The sequence below is a fragment of the Dipteris shenzhenensis genome, chromosome 17 (assembly GCF_047967505.1).
Source record: "Dipteris shenzhenensis isolate YYH24624 ecotype China chromosome 17, Dip_SZ_1.0, whole genome shotgun sequence".
Taxonomy (NCBI): domain Eukaryota; kingdom Viridiplantae; phylum Streptophyta; class Polypodiopsida; order Gleicheniales; family Dipteridaceae; genus Dipteris; species Dipteris shenzhenensis.
In genome coordinates, this window is record NC_141612.1 from 50,033,364 (window position 1) to 50,048,302 (window position 14,939).

The following is a 14,939-nucleotide window of genomic DNA, read 5'->3' on the forward strand; positions in this document are numbered from 1 at the left end:
AAAAGACAGCAAACAAGATACTCCTCTGCCAGCCCATACGAGAGCAGCTGTCCGGAAAGAATATGTCTTGTTGCTTATGTTTTGGTTGCTATAGCATGCAATGAAGAGCCCTTATGTCATCAAGATGCCTTTCAGAATGATTGTTGGATGAAGGCCATGCAAGCTGAATTGGATTCTATCCATCAGAATAACACTTGGGAGTTGTGTGACTTGCAAGCCTCATGGCAAGAATGCCATTGGAACTAAGTGGGTTTACAAAATCAAACGGAAAGCTAATGGTTCAGTGGACCATTACAAAGCCCATCTTGTTGCTAAGGGCTATGCTCAGCAGCATGGCATTGACTTTGAGGAGACTTTGATCCACCTTCCAGGATCACTACTATTCGCATTGTTATTGCCTTTGCTACCCACTTTCATTGGCAGATACATCAGCTTGATATTAAAACAGCTTTCCTTCATGGGCATTTGCAGGAAGAGGCCTATGTTTCCCAATCTCCTCGCTTTGAGGTTGAAGGTTCTGAAAGCAAGATATGCCGCTTGAAAAAGGCCCTCTATGGATTGAAGCAGGCACCTCGGGCTTGGTATTCGAGAATTCATACTCATTTGCTCACACTTGGCTTTCAGAACAGCCCTACAGAGGCTACCCTTTACATCCGCAAGCGTGGGACAGATTTGCTGATTTTAGTCCTTTATGTGGATGGCATGCTTGTGACTAAGACACATGCTCAGCAAATTGCAGCTTTTAAACTTGATTTGCAGCAGACATTTGCTATGTCTGACCTTGGTCTTCTACACTACTATCTGGGCATCCAATTTGCTAGCAGTGAGGGGGGCATTTTGATGTCACAATCCAAGTACATTGGACAGCTTCTGCAGCGTTTTCAGTTTGAGGATTCCAAGCCAGTATCCACACCATTAGACACTAGTTTTCACTTCTCTTCTGAGGCAAGAAGCAGAGTACAGTTGCTACAACTGTGAAGCTGAGTACAAAGCAGCTTTTACAGCTACAGTGGAGTGTGTTTGGCTTCGGAAGCTACTTGCAAATCTTTGTGCATGTCAGACTGCTCCTACCGTCATCTTCACTGATAGTCAGAGTGCTTTGGCTGTTGCACTTGTCCATGCTCGCACAAAGCACATTGAGGTTCACTATCACTATGTCAAAGAGCGATCATCAGCACGTGATATTGAGTTGTCTTATGTTCCCACTAAAGACAACTTGGCAGATCTTTTTACTAAGGCTCTACCTCGACCTAAGTTTGAGGCTTTTCGGCAAGCTTTAAACTTAGTACCTTTTGTAACTTGATCTATTGTACTCTGTATAGTCATAGGTTGCTATATCCCTACGGGACGAACATGTACAACCATGACACTAGATATTTAGATATCCTGAGCCATGTCCAGGATACTTCAGCCCATACCATGGAGGGGGGTTTGTAGGCCATCTCATGGGCTATCCATAGATGCCACTTATACCTTGGTATGTGCCTTGTAGGCCTATTCGGACTATTGGTACAATTAGTTTATGTACCATCTAGGTCAGTTAGGACACTTAGTCCAGTTAGGACATTTAGCCCTAGGGTTCTGTTACGTTGGCTCTTCCTTGAGCCTCCACACTTCAGTTTTGCAGCAATCTATTACAGCATCTCGTTTTAATCCTTCTTGCTTCCATTTTTGAGCTTCCATTGCTTCCTATACCCGACACCGTTTTTACCCCTCTCTTGGGATAACATTAATTCCATTTGTCCCTTGGCAATTTACACATTTAGGTGCACCTAGGTCCTCGACCTTAGATTCGTCTAGTCTATGCCATGTCGCCGTCACTGAAGACCTTGACACTGATTCCTTTGACCATTTACATGAAGCCCAAGTAAATATAATACAAACATTGATCCTCTAAAGGAAAATGTCCATTGACCCTTCCGAGGTCATGTTACCTCAACTTGAGAGCCTAACATTTCTTCCCTCTTCAGGTATCAGCGTCCTCGATGATAAAGTCTGGGAACACTCTCCGTAGCTGGTATACGGATTCCCAAGTAGCTTCTGATAGAGGAAAACTATGCCATGCAACCAACACCGTGGGTACCTTCCAATTGTGTACTTGCACTATTCCATGGTCCAAGATTCTTGTTGGTTTGCGCCTTGCATTATCCTCTATCTACTGAAACAAAACAACACCCTCGATTAGTGAGTCACCTACGTGCAAAAAAATCTTTAAACGAGAAACATGAAACACTAGGTGCACCTTATAATCCTGTGGTAATTTTAATTTATAGGCCACCTTGCCTATTCCTTTTAGAATCAACCACGGCCCACAATATCTGGATAATAACTTAGCACACTCTCCTGCAGTCAAAGACTTATAGTGCGAAGGAACTCTGAGAAAAACTTTTTCCCCTTCCTTGAATTCTCTAACAGATCTATTTTCATCCGCATATGCTTTAGCCCTATCCATAGCCTAGCGGATGTTAGCTCTCGTAAGTGCTAGCATCTCCCACATCTGAACCACAAAGTTCCCGGCACTAGGCGCTTTCTCAGGTATTCCAACGGTAGTTGGATTTGCTAGTCTATAACCACAGTTCAGCTCAAATGGAGGAATGTTTTATATCATAGTAAGCAAATTCTAACAGTGGCAACCACTTGTCCCACATATGTTGCCTCAATGAAACATATGCTCTAAGCATATCCTCTAAAATGACTATTTCCGTCTGACCATCCGTTTCTGCCCCCCTCCCTCCTGCAATCCCTTCTTTGCTGCCTCCCCCATAATGAGTGGCAAAGGGGGATGAGGACAGGGGACTAGGCGGGAGACCCTTCGGTTCAATTTTACATACGTGAGGAGATGGGGAAGGGGAACGGTGACAAGGGGAAAACACAAAAGCAACTCAGTCTGGAGGACTTCAACAAACGCAGCAACCGGAGCAGTTTGACAGTGGACAGCACCGCGGCCCAGAAGAAAGGGGCCCACCCAAAGCCAATGCCGCTCACCACATCCTCGACCTCTATGGTTACCACCACTATTTCACCACCATCATCCGCCTCATCATCTACGCCACCTCTCTCTTCTCCCTCTCCTGCATTATCATCACAGGTCTCCTCTCTAGTAGCCTCACCACTAGCCGCACCGGCCACGGCTCCACAGTACTTTTCCCTCGTATCACCTCTACCTCTCAGTTAGCCATCCTTCAGCACCTCGTCCGGCCTCGCTACTCCTACATACCACTCCCCCACCCAGATCACGCTGTCCCCACCCTCAGTACAACCTCAGCAGCCCACCTTCACCCTTGAGATCCAATTCCCACCTGGACCAGGATATCTTAGACCCCCACCAGATGCTTGGGACTCCTTATTGGCTGAGATACACAACATCCGGGCCCGTCAGGCAAAGCTAACACATTACACTCAAGAGTAGGCCCGATATACCCAGGAGCAGGCCCGCATTATACATGAGCAGGGCACCCTTATCCAGGGGCTCAGACACGACATCACACAGAGGAGCTCGGGACCCTGAGAGCACCGCCTCAAGGGACCCTAGTCACAGAGATGGAGGCACAGATAGCCGCGATACAGTCGGCTATAGCAAAGACGACTAGGTGGGTGGACGTGGCGAAACGGGAGCCCGCAAAGGCAACCGTTTCAGTCGCCATACAAGAGCAGCAGCAGAGGGCTTCGAAGGCCTTTAACATTCGGATACGAGAGATCACGTGAGACAGCACCAGCACCACTACGATGCCCACGGAGGAGGCGATCACCTTTGTGACCACCACCACGGGGGTCCCCGACCCTGGCATAGAGGGAGCATGGCGTGTTGGGAGAGACCCCAACCGAGAGCACCCTCTAGTCATTCGCTTCAAAGATTCACATGCTCGACTAACGACACTCCGACGTCGAGCCCCTCTACGAGAGCATCCCACCCTGTCCATGGACGAGGATTTGACACCACTACAGATTGAGGAGCGACGAGTTCTTCTGCAGCAGCGGGAGCAAAAATGGGCCGTGGTCCGAGATGGTAGGTTGTTGACCGGCACCCGTCGGGCTCCCACCCGTATCCCCTAGGAGGGACGGGGCCTATGAGACTCAGGTTTCCGAGACCCTAGCCTGTACCATTTGAAAATGTAATGGTACCTTATGGTCAGACCCAGGGAACTTCTCGTAGTCTTATACAGGGCAAGACATAGTCTTTTACACGGAGACACACTAGAGCCCAGAGCATCCACTACCGATAGTCAGTGGCTACACATGGGAGTCAGCCTTCAGGGATGAGACAAGGGATACAAGAGGAGTTCGAGGATCAGGCGGGGTCGCAGTATTGTACAGGTCTTCCCTCGCTGGAGCCATCTCCATTGAGAGGAAGGACGCACACTCCCGATTCATGTGGATCCAGATCCGACGCACAGCCACTCGTGACCTTTTCATAGCAATATGCTACTTCTCGCCAGACACATCCCACTTCGCCAAAGTGGCACGAGAGAAGGGTGAGACATCGCCATATGCACCCTTACATCAGGATTCTCCTTGTTGGGGACTTCAACGCCAGGACGAGCACGCACCAGGCACCACTCTTGGACTTCCGAGCAGATCTATCATGCTACCAAACATGGACCTAGACGGAGCAAGTATGACTAGGATCTCATCGGACCGACATGGGCATGTTACACCATATGGACACGCACTCCTTGATCTGGGCAGGATGCATGATCTCATCATCTACAACGGGCTTGACCTATGGCCCTCCTCAGGTGGTTTTACTTGCTTTCCACGCGGAGGGGGCACTAGTGTAGTAGACTACATCATGGGATCCCCTACCTTCACTTCATGTATCACCGACTTTACCGTAGCACCACTCCCTCCAGGAGCTGATCACACATACCTATTCTTCACTATCGCCACCCCACGCTTAGCCACACCACACACACCACATAGGAAGCACGACACCTACCACGACATACACTTTGATCACAGCCTCTCACCTGCCTACTCTGGACGCCTAAACAGACTCCTAACCTACATCGATCACATATCACTCATAGAGGACCGTGATGCCATGATTAGTCGCACACTCCCCGAGGCTGCCCTCCAAATCTTTCCCCACACCACACGGTCCACTAAACCACCACCTCTTGGTTCTGTACCCTGCAACAATTGATACGATGCGGAGTGCAAGGCTTATCGCCGACAACTCCGACTTGAAACCAGATGTCACCTCCCGAACACACCAGACACGGTACGCAAGTATCGACGTCTCGTACGTCGGAAGAAGCATACATTTCTTCGTCGAAATGAGGAGCTGCTGAACATCTTGTACAGCAACAACTCTAAGGATTTTTTGCGGAGATTCCTTGAGCGTAGGTCTCCATCACCCCTCACCGATACGAGAGCCTGGCACACGTATGCACACCATCTTTATGATGTCCCACACCAGCCGACTCCAAATCTCATATACACACCTTGCCCTACCACATGCACGTTGTTCACCAGAGGGGGAGTCAAGGACGCGACATTGAAACTGCACAATGGCCGAGCTAAGGATCATGAGGGTCTATGCACTGAGTTTATCGCATATGGGATCGACACGTTAGCCCCAATCCTAGCAAAGCTATTCAATGACGCTATTTGCCTTGGCTTCCCCCGCACTTGGACACGGATATGCCTCACTGGCTCGGCTAGAGAGACAATGCTTCCACTCCCACTTCCAAGACCCTCGGACCAAGGCTCTTCTCTTCGACTCCTTGGTCCGACTAGCCGGTATGTATGGCAGCCCTTGCTAGGGACCTGACATGTCAGAGATAGAGTGGACACAGGTGGAGCGCCTGCAGATCCTCATGCTCTCACGAGTGATCTAGGGGAAACCATCTGTACATCACATCACATCATTCAGGCCGAGTTTGGTGCTTCTCCACTCCAGCTAGATGCAGCCTTTCAGACCATCACATATCTACACCGGGTTAGATCATATGCGGACTGCACATCACAGGGAGACAGAGATTGCCATGCTTGGCTCTCGATTGGTTTATGAGACTAGGGTTTCACATCGATAGGATACCTCCTTTTTAGTACAGTTTAGATGCCCCTCCGGTACTCCCATCCATCATCCTGATCAAGCCACACACCAACCAGGTCATTCAAGAGAATCTCCTGCAGCTACACACCTTTAGGACCTGGTTAAAGCCGAGGGAGCTTCCAGTGAAGCTAAGTTTCTACAGAGATTGCTGTCTTCGTATTTCAGAGGAGGGATTCATTACACCACCGGGGTACACTGAGCTTCATATGCCCCACTCACTACGGATCTCCATCGGACAGTTTCGGGTATCATCACACCGCCTCCGCATAGAGAGCAGAAGAGCAAAGGGGATCCCTAGGGAGCATCGCATTTACATATTGTGCGACTGTCAGGAGGTTGAATCGGAGGAGCATTTTATTTTCAGATGCCCAGTGCACTACGAGATCCGAGGTTGCTACTACTGTCTCTTCAAAGACGGCTCCGAGCTCCTTTCTAGATTCCTCGCCTACCCAGATCAGAGATGCCTCGCGGCCTTCATTCACAAGGGGGTCCGACACAGAGAGTACTTACTCAGGTGACAGGGCTTGGCCACATCATCAGACACCTCTCAAAGCAGGATCACAGAGTTCTTCCCATCGAGTGACATTGATCGTCCAATCTCTAGCCGCAAATGTGACAGAGACCCGACCCGACAACCGCAGCATGACACACGAGACATCAAGGGGACACACAGATCACTCTGAGGGACCTCCCGTCATTATTTAGACCCGGGATACGTCCCACGAGAGTCACGGTGGCTTTGGTCTTGCGTCAAGCCTCGTCCAAGAGACCGAGATGCACAGCACCCCTTGACGGACGCCAGCGTCCCATCACCAACTACACACAAGCCAAGGCGACATGACATATGGAGGATTCCGCTCCGCTCCAATCTTTTTTCTTTTCATTGTCACACCCAGATGTATTTGATTATGTATGATCAAACTTAGGATTCACCACGGGTGATGATGCTCGTTTTAGTAGCTCCATCCTTACTATGATTTGTATCAGGTTTTCTTTCAATCTCATAGACCCATCGGTCTTCCGAAGACTCTAATAAAATTTCTTTCTTTCTTTCTTTCCACTACTCATTTCCAACTCAGTCCTTAGTGTCTCAAACACTGCAGTCCAAAAATGACTAGTATATTTAACATCCCTGTCCGACAGTATGGATTTGTGTAATCCATGCAGGCAAAATATATGTTTAATAAACAAATCCGCAACTTGCGGGGCACTAACAGACTCTCTAGTTGGAATGAAGTGAGCCCTCTTGGTAAGACGATCAACTACCACAAGGATAGAATCATATCCACCTTGTGTCCTAGGCAAACCTACAACAAAGTCCATGGAAATACTCTCCCACCTACCTAGTGGTATATCCAAGGACTGTAAAAGTCCGGGTGGCTTCACCCGCTCTGCCTTACTTACTTGACACGAAAAACAACGTGTCACATATTCATGAATATGTTTTTTCCTTTTTTGTCAAAAGTATATATATATATATATACCTTTGTAAGACTAGAATGAGTCGAGAAAAAGTAATCTCGTTTCACGAGATCATATGTTTTCTCAACTCCTAGATGTCCCGCACATGGGCTATCATGGCATTGTTGAATGACTCTCTGCCTGAGATCATTCTAATTAGGTACTACTACCTTGCCATTTCTTTTCAGCATATCATCTCTTATGGTATATCTTGCATAAGTTTGGCATTTTCTGGATGCCAGGTCACCCTTTTCCCCAGGTTTAAGCACATGAGCCTGAGGCTAAAGACTCTGAACGAGCTCGTCCATATTTTGAGTTTCTCTAATCTCAGTCATTAGAGCACTCTCTAATACCGTGAAACTCATAATATGCATAATGCGTGACAATGCATCAGCAACTTTATTATCCTTCCCTCTTCGGTACCGAATCGTCAAATTAAACTCCTGCATGAGTTCTACCCACCTAGCTTGGTGGCCTCTCAAGTTAGGCTATTTACAAAAATGTTTCAGAGTATCATGATTGACATCAACTTTGATCCATACAAATAATATCTCCATGTTTTCAAAGCATGGACAACAGCATACAATCTACTTCATGAGTTGGCCAATTTCATTGAGAGGGAGAAAGCTTCTTGCTTTCAAAGGCTACTTGCCTTCCCTCTTGGAGGAAAACTACTCCTACCGCGATGCCACTTGCATCGGTTTCAATGAAAAACGGTTTCTGGGGATCAACTATTTTTAACACTAGTCCTGAGACCACAGCTTGTTTTATGGTGTTAAAAATTTCCTGTTGATTCTCTTCCCCATATAAAAGGTACTTTATTTGAGGTCAGATCAGTCAATGGCGATACTATTTCGGAATACCCTTTGATATGCCTTCGATAAAATGGGACAAATCCCAAGAATGATCGCAAAGCAATCAAACTCTGAGGGATATGCCACGTCAGTATCGCAGCCACTTTCTTTGGATCAATTTCCACCCCCCTTCAGGAGTAATAATGAATCCTAAAATTTCAAGTCTTACCATACACAGTACAGTTTTCTTTTTGTTTACATAAAGACTGGCTTTCCTCAAAGTACTGAACATTATTCTCAAGTGTTAATGATGCTTAGCAAAACTTTTGCTGAAAACAACAAGTCGTCAATAAAATATACTACAAACTTCCCAATATACGAGTAAATCCTTCATAAGCATGACGAATTTGTTTGCATTGGCAAGTCCAAACGGCATTACCAAAAACTCATAATGTCCAAACCTACTCCTAAAAGCGGTTGTATACACATCTTCGGCTCTACTAATGGTAGCCACACTTAAGATCAATCTTGCTGAAAATTATGGCCCCATGCAATGCATCTAGCAAATCATGGATCTGAGCTATCGAATACCTGTGCTTAATAGTGCTATTATTCAAGGCTCTGTAATCTATACAGAGGCAAAAAGTATCGTCTTTCTTTTTCTTCAATATCACTGGCGAAGCAAAAGGTGAGAAACTGGGTTGAATCTGCCCCAGCTTGAAGTATTCTTCCAGTTGTCTTCGCACCTCCGCTTCTTTGGTAAAACTTAACCTATCGGGAGGTCTATTTACAGGTTCTACCCCCAGGATTAGTTCAATCTTATGCTGAACATTCCGCTCTAGAGGTAACCCATAAGGCAGTTCTCCCTAAAACAATCAGAGAACTCCGCTATTCCATTTTCCCATCTTGGGTAACATCAGTGCTAACTGAAGGATTAGCAATCGGCTCTACAGATGCTGTACAAAGAAACAAAAACTCTTCTTAGAGTTTTTCGAACTTCTATTACAAAGACCAACGATCCTTGAGATATATCTTTTTCACCTCGTAAGACATACAGCACATCATTCATCTTAAACTGATAAATGTGCTTTTTCCAATCTATGGCTGGATTCTTCCTAGAATGCCAAGCCTTACCCAAGGCTATATCTATGTAAGCAAGCTTTGTCATTTTAAAATCAAACTTCTCTGCATAGTCCTGAATTCAAAGTTCCAAATGGGTAACCCTTTGGTCCCATACTTCAATTGAACTTCCGTCTACCATTCTGACTGTGTATGCATAGTCAAATGGGCTAGTCTTTAATTTCAGCCTCTTTACAAGCTTCGAGTTAATTACATTGTGCGTTGACGCTGAGTTAAACCACACAATGACGTCATGATTGGCTACTTGCCCTTTCATCTTAATTAACTCCGTATCGTTAAAGGTTGTATACCCCATTGCTGCGGGCTTTGATAAGATATATCAGGTGCACTGTTTACTAGCTTAGCAACGGACGCACATAACAAAACAAGTACTGACCTTTGAGATGATCCCGCTAGTTGTATCTGCATCTGTTCTGCTCTGGGACTTTCCTCCATTTCCACGTCGCATTTTGAGATCACCATCTCAACCATCCAACGATCCTTATTTCATGGACAATCTTTCCACTAATTAGGCCGAAGGCATCCAAAACACAAGCCTTCTCTCCTCGCTTTTTCTCTTTGGTCTGGGTTCAAAGAAGACTTCGACCAAGCCCGGGCTGCCATTGGTGTTACTTTTCTTTTTACTCCAATGGTGGTACTTGGTTTAGAAGGAGTCTCAACTGGCTTCACCTGCTTGGCTTGGCCACTAGGATGTGAGGCACTCCCTTTGCTAACCCACTTCTTAAACCCAGTTTTCTTCGGGTACTCATACCGAGTCCCAACCTGCACAAACCCACTTGGTCTGTTTCCTTTGGCATCCTCATAGTTCAAGGCTATGGTAATTGCTTCATCTAATGTGTTCGCGTACTTAGCCCGAACTTCCATCTTAATCCGATCGCTCAGTCCAAAGATTAAATCTTTTGCCTGCACCGACTGAGGTAGAGGTTCATAAATGTTCATTACACTTTCTCTGAACTTATGAGTGTATTCAACCACTGATTAATTTCTCTAACGAAGGTTTCTATACTGATCCCAAGCTCGGGATGCTTCGTCAGGAGGTAAGAAGTGTTTTTTTAATTATTTTTTAAACCCCTCCTAAGTAGTGGATGCCACTCCATCTTTCTGTTGTTTTATCTACCATCTATCTGTTGCCTCATTAAACATGTCGGTGGCCTCGCGGATTTTTTTCATATCAGTCCTCATTTCACAAATGACTAAGGCCTCATCCCATTTGGCCATCTAAATGTGGGGAATTACTGCATCTGCAATCGTCCCTATTAGCATGGCTAGGGCTTGCGCATCTCTTTCTTCCCATGCTGCGAGATCGTCTACATCTATTGGAATCAAAATTCTTTCTGTCTTGTCCAAAACATCCTCCGGCCTCTCTTCAACACCCGTCACAAGCTTCGACAACTTCCGAGCCATGAGATGGCTCCGGATCTTCACCTTCCATATGGGATAGTTCTTCCCATCCAGCCTCCCAGACTCTCCAAAGTTAGGGATGAATGAAGAAGGAAGATGAGAAAAGAAGGAGAAAGGACGAGCGTGGGATGAAGAGGAAGAGGCTATAGATGGTTCCTTCTGTTTGCTGTAATAGCAAACAGCAAACAGAAAATGAACTTGCAGTAGAGAACTTGACCACGCAACAAACCTGAGTATCAATTGGAGTCGCCTTCTTGCTGAGGAACTCTCTTCTAGAGCTGGAAAACCTGCTCTGATACCATGTTGGAAATAGGATGAGAGAATCTCACACCTCTCACTCCGATCGCAGCTCATACAACACTCAGTAGACTAGATAGATGATCACACTCATACACAAAACCTTTCTCAAGAGAGATAGAGACAAAACTCAGATATGTATTCTTCCACAGAATGTGAGATGACAAGGCTCAGGGCTGAGCACAAAAGGCAGCAAGGATTGCTGTCACAAAGCTGCGCACTCTCCTCTCCTAGCACGCAGCCTGGATGCAAGGCCTTCAGTGTAGGCTTGATGGAGAATGAGGGAAGTGGGGGGCTTTATATAGGAGGGCCAGGAGCCCTCAAAGTGGCCGACCAGCCTGCTCCATGAACCGACTGGTAGGGCCCCCTAACCGACCAGATCTGGTCGGTTATATGGGGCAGCAGATGGCCGATCAGACCTGACTGGTCTGGCCTATAAATAGGCCTCTTTGTGGGCCTTGTGGGCTGCAGCCGCCAGGCCCAAACACTGCCCTGCATGCCTCTCCAGGCCCCCTGTTGCTGGCACACTTTTTCACGCCCAGTTGCTGCTTCCTGCCACCTCAGATCCGGTGCAGATCCTCCTCCAGAAAGCCAGGTATGACACCCTCCATCCCCCTTGTCTTCTCGAATCGGGGGCTCACAGGTGGGGACAGTGACATTCTAACATCAACTCACCCTATATGCAGACCCAACTGGGTCTGCTGCTGTCCAGTCAAGGCCAGGCTGACCTAAGTCTTCTGCTCTGTTGTTTGACCAGACAGCTCTAGCTAACCTGGGGCGGCAGGCCAGGCCTAGCCTTCTCCATCCCTTTGGTCGCCCGTTATAGGAGTTCATGGGTAGGCTTACTTCAGCAGCATATATATAGCCCCTGTGGGCAGCCATTGATGCTGACAAAGGTGGCTTCCATATGGCTACCCTAAATCTGATACAAGAAGGTGTATATGCTGCCCATGTAACAGCCAGATTGCTGCCCACATGGCAGCTTGTCTTCATCTCACTTCATGGCATCCTATGCTGTATATCATCCTCCCCAATGTCGTCCTTATATTGGGGCTCACAATTGGGGAGGTGACCATTTTATTCCAAGTTTCCAACAACTACACATAAGGAAAAGCAGAGAATTGATGATCGTGAATTATATTCAATTTTGTTCAGCATCTCTTATTAGTTTAGTGATCTTCTTTGACCAGAAGACTCTCTTGAACCATAAACTTCGTTCATAATATGTGCAAAAAAAACTTGACCAACCACTGAAGGACCTCACTTCCAAAATCAACCCGCACTATTTAATGGCCATTCAAAGCAACTTACTAGAGACACCAAGCTGCAAAACACGCCTGCCAACTTTTAGGCTCAGCTCAATAACTTGTTTGCATAGCATCTTTTTGTTGCTGAAATTCTCTAGTTGATCTTAGGTCGATATCATTCCCTAGTTTTCATGGCATCCTTTTATAGCTGATCCTCACTCCAATTCAAGATGTGCAAGATAATATTATGCAGCCTTTCTCCTACCTGTACCAAATTTTAATGCCAAGAATAGTCTACCAACAAAGCCGCTCGTATAAATCAGAAATAAATGGGAGAAAAGCATACTGGAATGCATCATTGACAATCTCGCTAATAAATTTTTGAGTTGCAATAGAAATCAACCTTGTTCTGCATTCAAAGACATAAATTATAATCGTCAAGATTTTAAGATTGAATTTGAAGGCACCATAGTCACAACTGCAAAAGGAAACAGTATTTCAAGTGCTATCAAGTCTGCATAGAAAGAAAACCGACACTGACCAAGAGTCTAAAAGATCTTCTGTAATCAAAAAATATATCACAGTATGTTTTTAGCTAAGCTCTTTCAATGTGTTACAGCAAGTAAGATTTGACTATATTTGATCAAAACCCAATTATAATGCATGAGAGACATGTGATCAAAACTCGCGATAAAAGTTTCAGTCCATACTCTCTTCAAGCACTATTCGACTCATTTGAACCAAACTTTACCTCAAAAACATGGATGTTGCTGCATTCCATACTAATGATGTGCATCAAAGAGCATCCTTCAGCTTTCCCAAAGAGCATTCAAATATCCATAGTATTTCTAACATTTTTATCCCTAGAATTCATAGTCTGATTATTGAAGGCCAACTACTGACTCATCACTTCATTGCAAAATGTATGCATTACAGACTGTGATTGATAAATTATATTTTATGATATGACTTCATACTAGCCACCATTTGATGATTGTATAAAAGGAGCATGGGATGCGTTATATGAATCCATTAGCATGCTTCAAGACAAAAAACCATTTTGAAGTGGATTGAGAAACGTGAGCCCAATAGACACATGGAGTATAGGGCTCACAGGCAAGTAATAAGCATCAAAATAATGCAACAGTCACCAAAGAGCACAAAGAGACTGGCAAAGAAAGGAAACTTCTATTAATGTGCTTAAAAAACCCCATACAAATCAGCTGCCAAAATAGAGCTGATGATAGTAAATACAAAGAAAAAGGCCTTGCTGTCCAAGACCAGCCTGCCGGCAATCCCAGCTCACTGCCTAGGGACTATCCGGAACGAGGGCTAACAGCCAGGATGGTGGCCTATACATCCAGCGGATATCTCCCGCTGAAAAAGTGAAACATATGCCTACAGGCCAAGCCTTGCAGAAACGTTCCCGCCGCTCAGCAGTACCACGAAACCACTCCCTCTGGGCTGGATACAACCGTGGTCGGGTCAATATGCCACACTCTGCCCAGACGACCAATAACCCTGATCCTCTGCCACTGTAGATCCACCATTAAAACATGCGTCAGATGAATCCCAAATCCTCTCGAAAGGACCAGACCTTGAGAGGCACCCCCATCCGCGAGAACTAGCCCTCCCAGCAGTGGGGGGTTCAGGGGCTGCACAACCCTTCCCACCACGACTCATGGATCGCTGAATCAATCTTTGCCATCCATATGCCTGCTCCTCGCATATGGGAAAGTGCCCATGCTCTAGCCCTGTATCCCTAGGGAGTTGCTGGGCCATTGTCCCACAGTGCCCAACCAATGTGTGTCCTTTGTCCTAATATCCGTCCGTCTACATTCCTGACCTCTGAGTGCCAAAGAATCAATCGTCTCTCAATCTCTTCCTTGCATGAAGGACTGACCCAGATGAGTCGCCCTGAGACCCTGCACCATACTCTAATTAGACTCCTCATGAATGGGGATCCTCTCCCTTGAGTGGTGCCTCCGAGAAAATTCACCTGTAAGACTGTTGTCACTGCCCATCTGTCCAAGAGGTGTTCCTCATGAGTAAAAGGACATGCAAAGCATGTAGAAAGGCACAACTGACAGGGGCCTCATGAGATTGCTGGCGACTTCAGACCCTCACCAAATAGTTTTTCACTTTTCTAGTAGGATACGAATAGATTACAAAACGCAAAAGCAGTTTTGCCAAGCTCAAAAACGTCCTACTCATGGAGCCCCCCAAACATGCGGTGCAGCAGAACGAGAAAGGGCAAGCCCTATCAGAGATGCAAAGAGGAAGTTATGTGGGTGCCATCCAAGGTGGCGGCCGAAGCTTGTTTAATTCCCAGCGACCTTGAAACAATCGGCATGGGAACAACTCTCACCAAGAACAAGAAAGATCTTCCACGATCCTCCCTCCAACACATCCACAGAAGGAGTGGGAGATCCTGAAAAGGCTCGAGCAGATAATAGCTCTTTCAAAGGTAAACTCCCTACAATAAAGCTACATAATGGTATTTTGAATGAAACCATAAAGTGGCTCTGTGGGAGGAGCTTC

At 46.1% G+C, this 14,939-nt stretch overlaps 1 protein-coding gene across 3 annotated transcripts in view; it reads right to left on the bottom strand.

Annotated features, from left to right (window-relative positions):
* The window catches only part of TAFII15 (TBP-associated factor II 15), an 81,700-nt gene that overhangs the window by 52,338 nt on the left and 14,423 nt on the right, over positions 1-14,939 (bottom strand). The window contains exon 3 of one of the 3 annotated variants that reach the window (XM_087388727.1): positions 12,802-12,876. In XM_087388727.1, coding sequence (XP_087244853.1) covers positions 12,802-12,876 — 75 coding nt within the window. Of the gene's footprint in view, positions 1-12,744; positions 12,877-14,939 lie in introns of all 3 variants that reach the window. The other 2 variants (XM_087388726.1, XM_087388728.1) reach the window with 2 other exon arrangements.